Source organism: Tetrao urogallus (genome assembly GCF_951394365.1).
Source record: "Tetrao urogallus genome assembly, chromosome: Z".
Taxonomy (NCBI): domain Eukaryota; kingdom Metazoa; phylum Chordata; class Aves; order Galliformes; family Phasianidae; genus Tetrao; species Tetrao urogallus.
The window spans coordinates 33,491,553-33,508,668 of record NC_136816.1 but is presented as its reverse complement, the minus strand read 5'-3'; the positions used below and the strand labels follow the sequence as shown (position 1 = coordinate 33,508,668).

At 35.9% G+C, this 17,116-nt stretch overlaps 1 protein-coding gene across 1 annotated transcript in view; it reads left to right on the top strand.

Annotated features, from left to right (window-relative positions):
* ERCC6L2 (ERCC excision repair 6 like 2) overlaps positions 1–15,193 on the top strand; it is a gene marked incomplete at both ends in the record, with an annotated part of 49,858 nt that extends 34,665 nt beyond the window's left edge. Inside the window, 2 exons of the mRNA XM_079548254.1 lie at positions 12,182–12,369; positions 14,224–15,193. Of these exons, the coding sequence (XP_079404380.1) occupies positions 12,182–12,369; positions 14,224–15,193 (1,158 nt within the window). The remainder of the gene's footprint in view (positions 1–12,181; positions 12,370–14,223) is intronic.
* Between the last annotated feature and the right edge of the window lie 1,923 nt (positions 15,194–17,116).

The following is a 17,116-nucleotide window of genomic DNA, read 5'->3' as shown; positions in this document are numbered from 1 at the left end:
TTCTCTACTTACTGCAGTTTTCTAGTCATGATGTCATATGGTTTAGAATATCCTTTTGACCAGCTTAGGGCAGCTGTTCTGGTTCTGTCCCTGCCCAGTTCCTGGTAGTCAGCATTGTTTTTCTCCTGAAGCCAAAACATAGCATGTCATGGTTTTATGATTTTTGGTCATCAGTATTCCACACCATAACATCATGTAATGCACTGGGGGTGGGGTTTGATATCTGCCAAATGTTTGTCCGACGGAGAAGAACTACATTTCCCCAGGAGGCTTTGCGGTTAGCAAGGGGATATAACTCCTTGCAAGGTCACCTGATTCCTCTTCTTCGCCTGCTCTTCGCTGTCTGTGCTTCGCTATCTGCGCTTCGCCGCCTGCACTTCGCTATCTGCACTTCGCCGTCTGTTCAGTCACTCAGTTGGACTGCACTTCTCACCCCAGCATTGTGGTGAGGTCTATACAATTCAAACAGACTCTCTCTCTCTCATTGTATTTTACTAATACTATGTTTAGTAAAATCATTTGTTCCACCTCAGATTATTGCCGTTGTTTTCAAGTATTTTGGGGTCCCCTGCTTCCCCTTTCCCAGAGGCGCGGATCCGCAGATCCCTCCGCCCTGCTGGTCACGGAACTGGGCCAGACCAGCCCATAAACCGTTGACATAGCATCAAATCAGATGAAGAAAATCAGCCCTGTTCAGTCTGAAACCAGGACAGTCTGTTGTAAAACTTGGGACTCTTCTTTCTGCAGAGTTATTAGTGCAGACATATTCTCAATTTCTGCTTGTTTTCAAGTGAATTGTGTAAACTGATTAGCTTAGAATGTTCACTTTTATAATATGGTATCCTCAATTATGACCACTGAAAATTCAGTTAGGTAACAGCAATCAGATATAAAGTTTGCCATTGGAAGTAAAACATGATGAGAGCTCTTAAGGTTCAACTGTGAAAGATAAGAAAAAGTGTGAAAGTAATAAATGTAATAATATAGAGTGTACATGAATTAGACACAAGATATATCCATATATTGGATGACTTATCAAAGGCAATGCTGTCCATGTTCGGAATTCAGGAAGAATAACTATTTGAAAATTGTATCTGATGATTGTGGCAGCCAGCGAATGTGGCAGTGCTTTTTAATCAAGTGCTCTTGAATAAACGGTTGTATTTTTGGAAATATCTTCCCTTTTCCACCAAATTCTGTGGGAATTCATAGGAATGGAATAGGTTTCTGTAGCTGAAGGTGAAATCTAGCGGCGTTTTCAAAGAAGAGAGGGACTGTTGTCTTGTTGTACAGTAGCAGTGGATAAAAGCCTTACTTTTCAAGAATAATTTGATGGGTACTTAAAAGACTAACAGTTATATTTTTTTAGATAAACATGATATTACCATAGTTAGTTTTCTGTCTTTAAGGAATACTTAGAATTATGAGTTCTTCATTAAAATATTGTTACCATGAATCGTACCTCATATCTCTCATATCTTATTTCTCATATCTCAGACTATCTCATGTATCTCATGGACATATCAAAATTGTCCAAATTCTGTCAACCACAACTGGCCCTGTCCAATCAATGTAGATTTTGGGAAGAAGAGACAGAAGAGTGGAACTTGCTGTTGTATGATAATTTCCCCTAAACAGCTGGTGTTTCTAATAGCGTTGTTCATGTGGAAGGTGCTGGAGCATCACTGAACAGACACCTGTTAGACAGAGGTGTTAAAGAGCCTCAGTAGTCAAAACAAAACCAGAGATTTTTGTTCTGTGAAGACATATGGCTGATAGCTGAAAAAATTTTGGAGGAACAGATTATCCCTTATTAGAGTATAACAGTGGATTTAAAGTAATTTCCACTACATCTATCCTCTGTAGTTCTCAAAATACATTGGACATTTCAGAACCTAAATGTCTTTGAGCAGTCAGATGTATCTCTTAGGTTGCAGTTTGTAGTCCTAAACTGAGGACAGAAATGAAAGTCAGCTGTCTGGTACCATCTGGCACAGTGTATCACATCAGGTTTCAGTGTTCTGAAAGCACCTGAAAGTAGAAAATGCCTGTAGTTTAATGTGACAGACAGTGGATATTACTGAAAGGTAGTCTTTGTTCCTTCCTTATTCATTTGACATGAAGACACAGAAGACAGTTAATCTGCTATTTCACAGACAATTATTTCTAATAAGTGATCTTCTGTAGAAATGTAAGGATGACAATTATATATATTGGAGTAAGTAACCTGGTTTTCTCACATTTTCTGTGTAGCTTTTAGGCTGATTGAATGACATTCAGTCATCTTTGTTCTGCATTTAAGTTTCAGTTCAAATCTGTTTATAAGTCTCTGCAAATAGACTTGGTCAGAAACTCTCATCAAATGAGTGGGAGAGTTTCTCTGTCACTTCATCTATTAAGAAAATGCTTGGTGTTCAGCTATCTTGTATAACTACAAGGTACTGAAGAAAGATATTGGAAACAAAAACTTGTAAAATAAAAAATGTGAATCTGTTGATCAGACTTCACGTTCTCTTAAAGCCACAATACAATTTTTAGAGTAGATGTAAAGTTACTTTAATCTTAAAAAAAAAACGATAACAACAAAAAGGCCTGAAAAGTCATTCTTGTGATACTTTCTCAATAATTCTTCTGACATTATTAATATTGTGGATGAAAATGAAAGTTTTATCATCTTCTAAAAGTTCTTAATAATCTATTAGGTATTTCGAGAGTATTTTTTTCCAAGTGTGTTCCAGGCTATAAAACTGCATGCAGCAGTTACCTAGTTTTTAGCTTGTTACCTTGTTTTTTAGGTAACTTACACTGTTTTCTGAAAAGCTTTTTCTTGCATGCGTTAAGAAGTAGAAGCTTCTGAGGACCAAGATTAAATATCTTCTTATAATGTTTCTCGTCTATGCAGAATTAAATGACTGCATTCCTTAATTTCCTATAGATTTTTTGTGTTAATTGACAAAAACAACCTGTGTGAAATATATTACAGAGGTGCAGAAGTCTGAAGTAGACTTCCTTTACTTCCTGTAAAACTGAAATTATGAATTATTTCTTCAGTAGGAATCTGGCAGACATGGAGGGCACTGGAGTATGGGGAAGATTTTACAGAAGGCTTGGTCATTTTATTAAAAAGTCAAAAATACAAACTGGGCATACTGAATAGTTTGAAAAAATTGATTATATCCTGCTAACTTGCACTTCCTAATGTGTGAAAAACTATTAGTCACATAGAACTTTTACTGTACCTGTTGAATATGTGGAGTCTTTTATTTTAGTCAAATGCATATTTTCAATTTAAGTTTACTCAGTTTTTACTGAAAAGAAATGTACAAAGACAGCCATTCAATGGAGGATTAATCACTATGGCAACAGAAATGTGGTGACTGGAAAGGGGGAGGATGTATTCTCCCTCTGCTTCCTGCCAGCTGTCATATTCAACCTCTGTGGCATGAATTCAGGCCAAAATATAGACTGTGACTAGCTCTAAGAAACTATATCTGTATTTTTGTAAATTGGTACAAGAATCTCACTATAAAAAAAGACTTAATCCTCTGAGTTAGATGACAGACGTTTGGCAGTCTTGCCAGTGTTTGACAGAGATGCTTTGTAGTAAAACCTGGATTAATGGTAAACCCTTCTATATGTTATTGCAATGTGGTATAAATGAGAGAACTAAGCATGCTGTCAGACTAAGAGAAAACATGCTCTTTGTATTTGCAACGCAGGTTTAAGTGCTGTTGAGAATGCTGTTATACAAAAGTTGTGTTATTAAGTTGTGTTATATATTTATCATACCTGTATTATACTGACATTTTGTAGATTATTTAAATGAAGACTCTGTATCAGTTATAGTTACTCTGATTGCAGTTTGTACAGCTTTCAGATTCAACATGTTTAGATAATAGTTTAAAGTAAGTAGGCTTTTAGGAGATAACATTCCCTTATCCTGCCTCTTCTGGATAGGGAAGTCTATTCAGCTTTAAAATAATTGTTCCCAAATGTCTGAGCTATAATGCTGCTTTACTGAAATTACTGTTTCAGTTCAATGGAATTAACTTTTGTCAGTATAGTTTTCAGTAAGTATTTTTAAATAGGATGAATTCATATGTGATATTCCGTGAAGAATGTTGTTGCATTATCTGTGTGGTGTGTTTGCCTGACTTCTTGATTTGGTGCTGTTTAAAGGAGTGGGAGTACAAAGGAAATCCAGACTTCTGCTGGAATAAATGGTTGTCTTAGCTTTGAATTCTGAGGCAGGCTCACTATCTCTTTTCATCTCAACAGTAACAAGTACTTTTATTTATGGTAAGGTGCTTGGTGCAAAATAAGGTGATAAGATTTATATATTTTTATTCAGTTCACAAGTCAGTAAGTTAAATGGAATTGCTCCAGTGAGAAGTTTTACAGTTAAATGATTGGAGAAGAAACAGTGTAACTCAGAAGTTAAAGCGGAACAAAGAGAAAACAATCCATCCTCAACCGATGTAGTAGTCTGTTTTCCACTAGTAAGCAAAATGTAGAATTCATTGAGTCCTTACTCTACATTTAGATGAGTAAAAAAGCTGACCATGACAAGCAAGGGAAACTTACTACATATTACTCCAGTAAATTCATCAGCAGGCATAGCTTAACACTCATCTCTGTGTACACCGGTAAATATAAAAGAGTATTCCCTGCTTTGTGTGTTGGCAGAGTATTTTGGAGAAGTAGTTGGAAATGGGATAAACCTACCTAACATTTTGGATGTTATTTCAGCAATTATTCTGCTGATATCTTTGTCATGGAATTCACAGCCAGCGTCCTGAGTAGTTTTGTTCAGTTCATAAAGTATAATTGTCCTAGAATATTTTAGAATTTCAAGATAGACTAGCTTTGATTTTGACTAAGGACCTCATTTTTAGATAAGCTACATGACATTTTTAAAGACACTATTATACTTTGTTTTCCTTAATAGGTAAAATAGTTTAGGAATAAATTCTTGTTTGATATGGGTATCTGTAGAAGAGAAAAGATGAGACCAAGATTGAACAGTCAGATAACAAGCATTTCAGAGTGTTTATGTATGAAATGACCTGACAAATATAGAAAATGCCAACAAAATAAGAACAGTGTCTAAAAACAGCGTATGTTCAAGAACTGCTTATAGAAAGGTCATAATAATGTAGATTATATTATCCAGAACACTCCCAGGAAAAAGCACAGAAATGTATAAGGAAAAAAGTGTATAAGGGAAAAAAAATAAGCTGAAATAATACAGCGTTATAACTAGTATAGACAATGTCATTGAAATGGAGTGAGAATCACTTGGTCAGTGTAATGATAATTGCCCTAGTGATACTTACTGGAACAGAATGTATTTGAAAAGTCTTCTATTTTCCCAGGTTTTGAGGATAGTGGAATAATACAAAGTAGACTATGGCATACAGTTTTATTAGTTGCTGCAAGCTGAGTTACTTTCAAGGACAATTATACTAAATTCATTTTTTTCATAATTTTTTGTAAATCAGGTAACTGCAATGCAACTGAAGTTTTGAGAAGGCCTTTCTTGTTTGTAGGAATGAAAGTAAACAATGAAAATGTGCAATGGATGCTATCCTGCACATCCGGTAGTGGTGATTTCATGTGTAGAGAAAAGACAGTAAAATTGTTTCAGTTGTGTGTCAGATGGAAACTGCTGCTGAAAATTGGTATCTGCCGAGATACTACCATAAAATAATACTTGAGTGAGGCAGTGAAAAAGAGGAAGATACTGAGATATCATAGAATTGTTTAAGGTAGAAGGGACCTTTAAAGGTCATTTAGTCCAACTTCCATGCAGTGAACACGGACATGCACAGCTAGATCAGGTTGCTCTGAGCTTGATCCAGCCTGGTCTTGAATGTCTCCAAGGACAGAGCATCCACTATGTCTCTGGGCAACCTGTTCCAGAGTCTCACTACACTTATCATTAAAAAGAAAAAGAAAAATGAAACAAAACAAAAACCCACCTTTTTTCTTGTATCCAATCTAAATCTTCCTTATAGTTTGAAACTATTTCCCTTTCTCCTGTCACAAGAGACTCTGCTGAAGTCTGTCCCTTTCTTTCTTACAGCCCCCTTCTAGACAACGAAAGGCCATTATCAGGTCTTACCAGAGCGTTTTTCTCTCCAGGCTGTGTTTCTTCAGCTATCTCAATCTGTCCAAACTGGGGAGTTGTTCCTCCCCTTGGATCATTTCTGTGGCCCTTCTCTGGATGTGCTCTAACAGATCCGTGTCTCTGCTGTATTGAGGAGTCCACATCTAGATGCAATACTCTTGAGGCCTCATCAGTGCAGGGTACAAAGGCAGAATCACCTCCTTGGACCACATTTCTTTTGATGCAGCCCAGAATATGATTGGCTTTCTGGGCTGTGAGGGCACATTTCTGGCTCATGTCCAGCTTCCCATCTACCAGTACCCCAAGTCTTTTTCAGCAGGGCTGTACTCAATCCTTTCATTCCCTGACTTATGCTGGTAGTGAGGGTTGCCTTGACCCAGGTGCAAGATCTTGCATTTCGATTTATTGAACCTCATGAGGTTTGCCTGGGGCCATTACTCAAGCCTATCTAGTCTGTCTGGATTGCATCCCATCCTTCTGGTGTGTTGACCACATCTCACAGCTTGTTGTCATCAGCAAACCTGCTGAGGATGCACTTGACCCCCCCCCCGTCAATGTCACTGATGCAGGTATTAAAGAGTATTGATACCAGCACCGACCCCTGTTGGACACCACTCATCACTGATCTCCATGCAGACATTGAGCCATTGGCCACCACTCCTTGGGTGTGATCTCAGAGGCAACTCTTCATCCATCAAACAGTTCATCTGTCAAATCCTTATCTTCCCAATTTGGAGAGAAGGTTGTTACGGAGGACTGTGCCCACAGCCTTACTGAAGCCATACAACTGCTGTTGAGGAGTAGTTACACAAACGTTTTCAGATTTCTGAAGGAACTTAATTGTCTTCAAAGCCTGATGACTTGAGGAATTGCTACAGGCATAAGAAAAAAAGTATGATCTCTGAACGTTTATACCTCATTTTCTCTACTCATCTCATTCTTGGACTCTGCTCTTCTGTTCTGTCGCACATTTTTGTCTTATTGAACTTAAAAAGGCGATCGTTCTTCTCTGTTGCTTTACTTGAAGGGACTGCAGAAAGGAAAAGGAAAGTCACAGACTTAACGTGACCAGTCATGTGTGAATGCTCATACATTTCTATTCATTGCCATAGAATGTAAAGATGCCTTTGTATGTCTTAAGCATGAGTAACATATGGAGCAGTATTGTTCCAACAAAGATAGAGAAGAATCAGTTTGGATATATGTATGTTACTCTAAAAACTCTTAACTGCAGCAGGAGCTACACAGAACAAACAGGTTCAAGAGCTGTTGCAGATTCAAGATAGAGTAGAAGTAATTGCTTAAATTTCTGGTTGATTTTCAACTGCATGCCTCCATTCTACTAGAGAAGAATGAATCTTAATGTGTACTGGTATAGAATTCTTAAAATGTAGAGGCTTCCATATATGCTGGTCTCTTGATTACAGCTTGTATGTAACTTAAAGAAATGGGAACTCTTTATTGACAACCAAAACCTTATTGTTTAAGGAACAAGAGACATACCTGACAAATGAAGAAGGAATGAAGAATACCTTTTGTAAGAAAAGATAGATATATTGTGATTAAAATTGAAAACTCAGAAGTTACGTGGAACCTGGAAAGTAGAAATGAAAGCTTTCTCTGGCAGGTTCTTTCATGAGGGGTGGAAGTCCAGAGGTTTTCTGAGTACTTTTATAACTATGTATTTTCTGCACATTGACATAATGATCAGTTTTCTGTCCTGTTGCCTTATGTGGAAGCATCTTTAGAGCTAGTGCAATAAATGATAAGAGAATAAGTGTAAGATGGAAAGACACGTCTGTGATTTTTGACATTAATTTCCCTAGTTTACAATAGTGTTCTGTAATTTCATTTTACTGTACTTCTTTTAACTGTTATTTTAATTTATATTTATTTATATTTAGTGGGATATTTACTTCAGTATAACATTTTTTTTCATGTAATTTTTTTAATCCAGTAACCATTACTTCTGCAAAATAACTTGCATCTCTGGCCCTTTGTATGTCTTATATTTGTAAATAATGTACATAAATAAATTGTCTATTTCTCTTGGACTTCACGTGGAGATGTTCTTGAGGAAGAGGAATTGCTAAGTTTTCTAGAAAGCAGTAAAATTATCACAGTTAGTAATACAATATAATTCATTGGTAGATCCTGTCTTTTTATATGGAATTTGTTTTCCCTTCCAATAACTCAGAAAGGAGAAAATGTGAACAATGCAGTAATATATAAAAGATGCAGGTATTTCTATATATGTATATGCACATAATTATTGGATTTTGGATAAACTATGTATTCAGGTTTAAGGAAAACATCCACGTGGAGCAGTGGAAATTTCAGAGTGTGCACTGCAAATACATAGTCTTTGTTCAGTATTCAATAAAGATAAACTGCTTTCATTACTGCTATCAATCCCTTTTTTTTAGTACCTTTAACACATATTATATGATATTTTAATTCCTTTAGGTTTATATCGCATATATTACAGAGGGCTAACCAGAAGATATGCAATGCAATACGTGAACAGCACATTTTTAGTATACAGTATGTTTGTGTTTGACATGAAGTTTGGCAAGAATTATGTTGGACTTCTATACTGTGGTTTTAGTTGTCATTTGGAGCAGCTTGTCCATTCCAAATTTTTAAACATACTTACATTTTAAAGTGAGAGAAATATGTATTATCATTCATTTGGGTACTAGTGGAACCTTTGTTCCAGGAGCAAAAATTTCTCTTGCTATTTCTACAGTTTTTTGGTTGTTCTTCCTTTCTTTGTGTTACAATGGTTAACATTTTCTGTAGTTACTTATATTGATTTAGAGGGGGGAAAAGAAGTTCTTACCAATTGTACACTTTCTGTTAAATAACTATTTAATTTCCATTTCTGATATATGCTTATGGACCATTATCATTGTCTTCATGGTTTCCAGTAATAACCTGAAAACACAGTCTTCTGATTTTACGTCAGTAGCATGGTCTTCTGAGAAGTTCAGTAACACTTGTAGTAAATTAATTAATTTACAGTACTGTAAGTTGAGTAATGGTAAGGCACACTTCTAATGCACAGAATGCTTCCTTTGGAAAGGATTTCTGTTTCTTTCACTTGATTCTTCTGGTCTTTTTAATTAATAAAGGGCCTCTTATTCAAAAGTATAAATATGTTGCCAAATGTATTACCATTAGTGATGTAAGAACAGTTGTCCGGGGTTCCTACCTGAGTGCACTTCCATTAATTTCAGTCATGGCAAAATTGCTTAGGGTGTATGACATATGTGACAGTACAGGTGCTCAAGACCAGGGCTTATGAATCTGAATATTATGTTGATAGAATTTTGTCTAAGAGCTTGCTATAATAGAAGACACAATGGTTTGATGGTAGAGAAAGAATTGTTGGTAGAGAAAAGCTATTTTAAAGTAGTTTTCGTCATAAAATAGGATTGGTAAGGTAGAAAGCAGGCACTGACAGAGAAACAGGAAAAAAGTGGCTTCTGAGTGGGAAGAATCAGTGCAGAGTTAACAAGTGATACATGATGTCATATTCAAACAAAAGCAAAATAGCGCTGTGTTGGAAGTTTCCACTTCTTTAGGAACAGTGCTAGGAGAAGGAAACAATTTTTTTTCATCTAGAGGCACAGAAACCTAAACTATACTTAGAGCCTTAATCGTGTATTATTCAGAATAACAAACTTCAGATTGGACCTTTAAGATACCACTGAGACATCTCAGTGATCTTTTAAAAATAAAAAAAAAAAATCAGTGGTTGGGGCTGTATCTGCAAAACGGGCAAATCTTCAAAAACATTTTCAAGTTCAGTGGAGTCATTTGTATTTAAGCCTGTGCACTATTTAAGTAACTGGCTTTTGTTTTAGAGAGCTGTGATAAGATTTTCAAAAAGTAAAGTAAAAATACAGGAGCCGCTAGCATTAGCTATTGCACCTCTTGTTCACTTGTAACTTGTATCAGGTGATTTATTCCTACTTACCTTCTCTACCTTCATGAAAAATCTGTGAGCAGCTAATTTGGGTAGAAGAAAGGAAACTGTGTATATATAGTTGTATTTTTATGTTGTTTTCTCAGGTTTAGCAATGCTGTTCACTCTACTTAAGTTTTGTACTTCCAGAATTGAATATGTTATTTGTGAAGTGATTGGTAATTAGCAAGACTTTTTATAGTATTTTTGATTCTTTAGAAGATAACTAATTTTATGACTAATATTGTGTTAACAAAACGTCTTTTTTTTTTTTTTTTTCTCAAAGTGCTTTTTAGTTTCTGCATTTGAACAGATATATAAACTGAAGTAATGCTCTCATATATTTTGGTCTTGTTTAATAAGAGACAGATGAATGTACTTTTTGTGGGGTTTAAAATACTTCTAAGGCAGACATTGACATGATTAGGGTTGTATTCTACGATAAAGTGATGCAATCCTGATTTCCTGAAAGAGTGACAAGTACACTAGATCTTGTTACACTGAAGTCTGAATGCTTAAAATACTTTTTATTAAAAAATTCCAACAAAATATATTTATTTTAAAACTCACATTGCTTTGTTCAATGTTATCTATATTATCCAAATATTTTTTTTAAGTTAATAGTTTATATAGTGTGCAGAATTACGAGGTAACTATAGAATGTAGGCTGTAGATGATATCTGCTATTTCAGTGTTAATTTTGTTGCTATTATCAGAGCATCACTGGAAGATCAACAGTTTTTTTTTTTTAATCTTAATGGGAGACTTGGTTTCAGTTTTGTTTACTATAATTTAATATTGCAATTAAATTGTGATATTTGAAATTGTTCATATAGCTTAAACAGAGAGAATTTATGCCTGTAGGTCCCTTAGTTTTAATGTCTTTCTCTATGCTAGTTTGAGGTTATTTGCCAAAGTAATGGATTGAGAACAGCTGTAAGACCCTAAAGCAGAAGAACATTTTGAACAGCCCATGGAATTAAAAGAAGTGGGTGTGAATCAAATAGAGACACATTGCAAAGAAACATTGTAGATCCAAAAGCAAATTTTGAACTGGAAGTGACAAGGTGTGAACACTGTTTTTGGACAGTATCTGTAGGGGGACAGAGGATATTGCTAAGCAGTTCTTTTTTTTTTTGCTTGACTTATTATTGGAGGAAAAAAAAAATCTGTTTTGCCCCACTATTATAGTCCTTTTGGGGAGTGGAGAAATGATTGCAAGGATTTAGGAGTTTCTGAATTGGCTGTCAGTGTATGATGGGTCAATATGTAACGCAGACTTCTTGAATTCTCTTAATGGCCATTATGATTAGGATTGACTTTCTCCATTTAGGAATCATTGTAACTGCTACTGTATCTTTTAATCTTATCTATAGCATAGTGTAAGTACCATGTGTAATTGTTTCCTCTTCATTTTCAGGCAAGTATGGTAATGCTTTTCAAGGTATCTTTGCAATTCTTACTATTTTTGTTAGAGGTTTCAATATTAACAAAAATGTTCTTATCTTAACTTTGATACCGATACAATTATTTATGTGATTACACATAATAGTACACCTTATATTATTAGTGATATTCATTTGGTAGTGTTGTGGTTACAGTTTTTCTTTGAGTGTTAAATTGCTACAATTAGTTATGATTATGTACTGTGCACAAATTGTGAAACACACATTAGTAAGCAGAAAGTGGTGAATCTAAATAATCCTAGACTTTGCTAAATAAATCCAGGAAGATACAATGTATCTACTTGGAGTGCAATTTACAGACACATACTTCTTTTCTATTTTACAATAGTATTCAGAGCTTTTGAGATTATTTTTGTAACACTAGTTAATCCTTTAGAGAATGTAATGATCTTTCATAACATATTTGAAAAAAAAAAAACCCACCTTACTCTTAGGGAACTAAGACTTCCCTTCACTGTCCCAAGGAAGCATGTAATATAGTAGGGAGCTTTCAGTGAATCTCTGAATCCCAGTCTTAGTGCACAAACTGTAAAGTCCATGTGAAGACAGGAGCAGTCATAAAATCATCCTTTCAGACACAGCTGTTTTGACAATTTGCATTTCTTATTTTGCTAGAAAGCTAAAGAAAAGCCAGGTGAAGTGATAGCAGAGAAGAACATTGTGAAGACAGAGCATGGAATTATGGTGAACAGTAACCGACATAACCTGTACATTTTGCATCCAGTGATCCAAAGAAACACTGAAGTACACAGAGTGGGCTCAGTCACCTTCTTGGTTGGAAAAACACCCAAAGAAATCCGCAGGTGAGACTACTTTGATGAAGATAAAGTACAATTCTAAGCTTGAAAAATTAATGTTCTCTGTGTTTCTACCTTCCCCAGGGAATTCTGATGTTTTTGGTTTTTTAGGGGGCGAAAGCAGAACTAATACGAAACTTCCACTCTAACTTTACAGAAATAAACATAATTGATTAACAAAATGAATTTAACCCACAAGTCAGTTTAATTTGTTGATTTGATCTGTCACACATTGCTGTGCAGATGTCATCACCACAGTATTCATGGGATATGCACCATGCAATATAACGAGCTAATGCTTAAACAGTATAGAAACAACAAAGTTTTATAGTGGCAGCCTCTGACAGCTTACTGGTTTTGTCTAGATTTCATCACTTTCATTAAAAGACTGTAAAAAGATTAAACATTTTATTATTTTTTTTAACGTGGAGCTTAATGGTTTTTGATACTTTTTAAATAAGTTTATAAGATTTAACAATATCCCTTGGAAAATTAAGAGTTTTTCTGTCTCCTCACTTTTCCTTTTTTCCCAGGCGGTTGCTCTTAATAATACTAATGCTTAATTTCCATTGGTACATACATAGAAATTCAATAACAATAACCAGGTGACATGCAGAAAAAGAAAGGAAAAAACTGTTGTTAATTAGGCTAACCTATAGAACTGAGATGTATATATTTTTACATTGTCTTTTTGCCAAGAAAATTACCTTACGATAGCTGGTATTCAGATAATATTGTTCAACTTCCTTCCTATTAGCCAACTGATCATAGTTACCCAAACCATTACTGATAAAGTGTCAGACTGATTTAGGTACTGAAAATTTTAATCATGTAAGAAGTAGGAAGAGAAGAACTCTTTCTTGCTAAAAATATTCAAAACTGTAATCATTGTTATCAGTAACTTATTGAGATACAATTTTCAAAGGCAGTGAAAAGACTAAGGAATTTATTAGAAAATGCTAAGTCAAGTCTAGCTTTAATACATTCTGTCTTAAATGTTAAGTGAGTCAGATGTTAGTACCTAGCTTGCTGCTAGACTTCTTAATACTTTTAAATCCTCTGTATAATGAATTAAGATGACAGGATTCCTCAGCTTGGTCTGCCGTAGTTGCAAGATTGATTGGGAAACTGCGTACAGAGGTTGTGCATAAAGAAGGTAGTGGGAGCCAATCACTAAAGCAGTATTTGGGATTAAGGAGGATTACATCTCATTGTCCTCAACCTGCTGGAGCCCTCTTGCAGGAAAGGTAGCGTTTCATATACTGTGTCTGACAAGGAGGCATAAACTCACACCTCCAGCCTTCCAGCTAAGTAGCTTGACCCCAGACTATGGCTAAATTTGATTAGAGTAATCTATAGTTAGACACTGGCTTCTCAGCACAAGGCAAGTACTTACAGCTAACTAGAAGGAGTGGCAGGGACAGTTTCTGCCTCATCTGATAGTATTCACCAAACTGTTATTTAGCAAGTTTTTTTTTTAAGGAGTTTTAACAACTGTTCTGCTGTCTTCCCCTCCCCCCCAGAATTCTACTGTTTCTCTATCTAAATTCTTTCAGCAGATAAGTACCTTCTGAATTCTGGCCCTTTGGCACGTAATCTTACCTACACTGAAAGTTGATGTGTCTTCAGAACATAAGCTCAGAAAATCACTTGAGATTTTGGGTTTCAGAATTAGTTGTTCTACAGTCATTATTCTTTCTTCACTAATAAAAATAAATATGACTCCTAATAAGGAAGTTACTTTTAATGATTACTTTTTGGGATATGTGAAATAGAACAGTGTAATGAATTGCTTAAAAGCTTCTTTTTTCCTAATTTATGATGTCAGAATAAAACATTTTCCTTTCTGATTACTTACAGGAGACAATTTGAGGAAATTGTATCCCACTTTAAAATGGGATCAACGGAAGAACTTGCAGAACATATTGCAAAGGCTACATCAGAATCCCGGCAGAAGTTGCTGAGGGAATTTTACATTTCAAAGCATCCAGAAGTTGAGTCTTTGTTTCCAATGGAAGTACCAGCACAAGTTGCACATGACTATGAAGAAGGAGATGCGGCTGCAAGAAAATCAAGGAAAAGAAAATGTGTTGTTAATTCTGGAAGATGCAAGTCTGGACCTTCATCAGCTAAAGAATTTCTTCCAAGTGGAACTACAGAACTGCAGAACCAGCGAAGCTGTGAAGTAGAGCAACTTTGCAATGACTCATGCTTGCAAGATACTATGTGTGTTGATATGAAATATAAACAATCACCCATTGTTGCAACTCAGCATACTAAGAGGAGTAACAATCAGACCTTCAAGGATTTTACAGCATCTGGTTCATTAAACAGGAAATCGAAAATAATTGAGGTGCTGTCTGTAAAAAGCTCTGAAGGACAGCAGGACCCAGAAGTAGCAGGGCTGCCAAGAAAAAGATCCCTGTCTCTGTCAGAAAACAGGGAGAGAAGAGCTAAGGCTGACAAAAAGTCTTCTCTTGACTTACTTGGAGATACCTCTATTCTCAATGTTCTCTTCAGAAATAGTGGGGAAAAAACTACAGAATCACCACGGAGAATCCCTTCGGGGCAAATAGAAAAATCAAAGGAGAGACCAAAAGATTTCTGGGACATGCTGAATGAGCAGAATGAGGAGAGCCTCAGAAAGCTCACAGATATGACAGTTATAGAGGAGCTATGTGAAAGAGCACCTCATCCACCACTGACAGAAAAGAGAGAAGTGTGTGAAAATTCTCTTTGGAAAAAAAATGAAAACTTTCTATGGAGAAAATACAGTTCAGATGATTCAGATGAACCATCTTCTGCTACATCTTTTAACGTAGTAAAATGATAGTTTTCTACATGAGTTGTGCTAGAATTATTTTATTAGTTAAATGAAGATGAAAATATATACAACTTCAGCAATATGCTGTGAAACATGATACCTCCATAAATTTGAAGGCAAAGTGATGAATTCCTATTTATAATAACCTCAATTTACATTTCACATTGCCTGTACTATATATCATTACGAAGCTATGACAAACTAAATTGAGATAAAATTATTTTTAAATGTTTTGAGTAAACTTGCTTTATTGAATGATGATAATTCTAGATCTTATTATTCCTGCTGATATTCCTTGGTTGGCAATAGTACTGAGCGGTTTTCCTCCTTCACTCACATTTCCTGCCTTTACACATCCTGTCAGAATCTGTGTTAACATGATTTTGATCAGTTTGACTATAGAGCTGTGAAGCTTCCAATTTTTTTTTGGTATTGTATGCCAGTGAGTTCTTCACCTTAATTAATGTGGGTGACCAATTTTTGCTTGTTACCTGTGTCTCTTGGTGCGAAATCTCCAGCATATTAAATGATGGCACATGTCAAATTTCATCTGTCATTACGCTTCCTCTCTTTTATTGATTTATATAGACTGTTGTTATGTCTTTACTGGAAGGTGTGGTCTGGACATACTTTAGTGTTAATAATTTTTATATGCAAGTAAAAATGTTTATATTTTTAAATGCGTGTTTTCTAGCGAGTTACAAGAACAACTTAGTGCCATTCATGCTCACTGTTGCCTCTATTTTTTATACATGTGACTATTCGGTATGAGAATATATGGGTGGGACAAAAATAAAAAGTAAATATGAGTTATTCTTGAAAACTGTGATTTCTTGCTCAGCACAAATGAATCATGTTTCCTTTTGTGAGCATTGCATACTGAAAAAAATGTTAATTGTAAATAAAATAATTTATTTAAATATGATATCTGATTGCATATCTGGTAACTGATGTGCAGTTAAAATCAGACTGCATCGCAGACTGATTCTTTATTTTATTTATACTCAGGCTTGTGCTTTTAAAAGCATAATGAATTAACTTTTTGAGGAAGTTAATCTGTTGAACTCATTTTGCTGTTGACACTAAATACTACTCTAAAAGTGTACTTCAGCTTCCATTCAGCTTCTGCCACTAGTCAAAAGTTCTGTCAGTAATGTTATGTGTAGTACAATTACGTAATTATAATTCTTGCTGTGTGTAAGAGACTATCTCTGCGTCTTTGCAGAGAGCAAGTCAAAGCTTGCTGTTGGATGACATGATGGACAAGTTCAGACAAGTCTTGACAAGTCCAAGAAATCTTCTGTCTGAAGGCTTGCAGGCCAGGGATTCCTGGAGAGAAAAGCAACCTTTGGCAGCTGCTACATGGCAGGTGAGCAGCCTTTTGTGGCCACATCTAGTGAGAGATAACTGTCCAGAGGACTTGCATGCCCACAGGTGCTCCCTGTGACTCTAACCTAAGTCCAGGAATGCCTTGCTGGTGGAGGAAGAGGATTAAAAAAGGCACGTGCCTAATATCAGATCTTTTGTGGTGTGATACTTGCCTGCTGCATGATTCTCCAGGGCCTGCTACCTGACGCCTGCCTGTTTCTCCTGGACCCACTGTTGGTTGCCTACTGTTTATCTGCTTGCTGCCTAAGACCAGCCATTCTGCTGCCGCCTCCCCCTGTGCCCTTATTCCTGCACTGGCCTTGGACTGTCAGAATGGCGCACAGTGGGACACTGCTGGATTCTTGGTGGTAACTGTTGGAAATATCGAAATAATTTTTTGTCAGGACAGTATCTCTCATAAAAGCAATAGTGGGTGTCTTGCAAGCAGGAGCACCCTAAGGACACAATGACAGCTTTTTTGCCTTGTTTCCCCCTTTGCCCATCCCCCTCCCCTATTTCCCATTGGCTGGATACTCCAGGTTCATAATCTTGTCAAAGTTT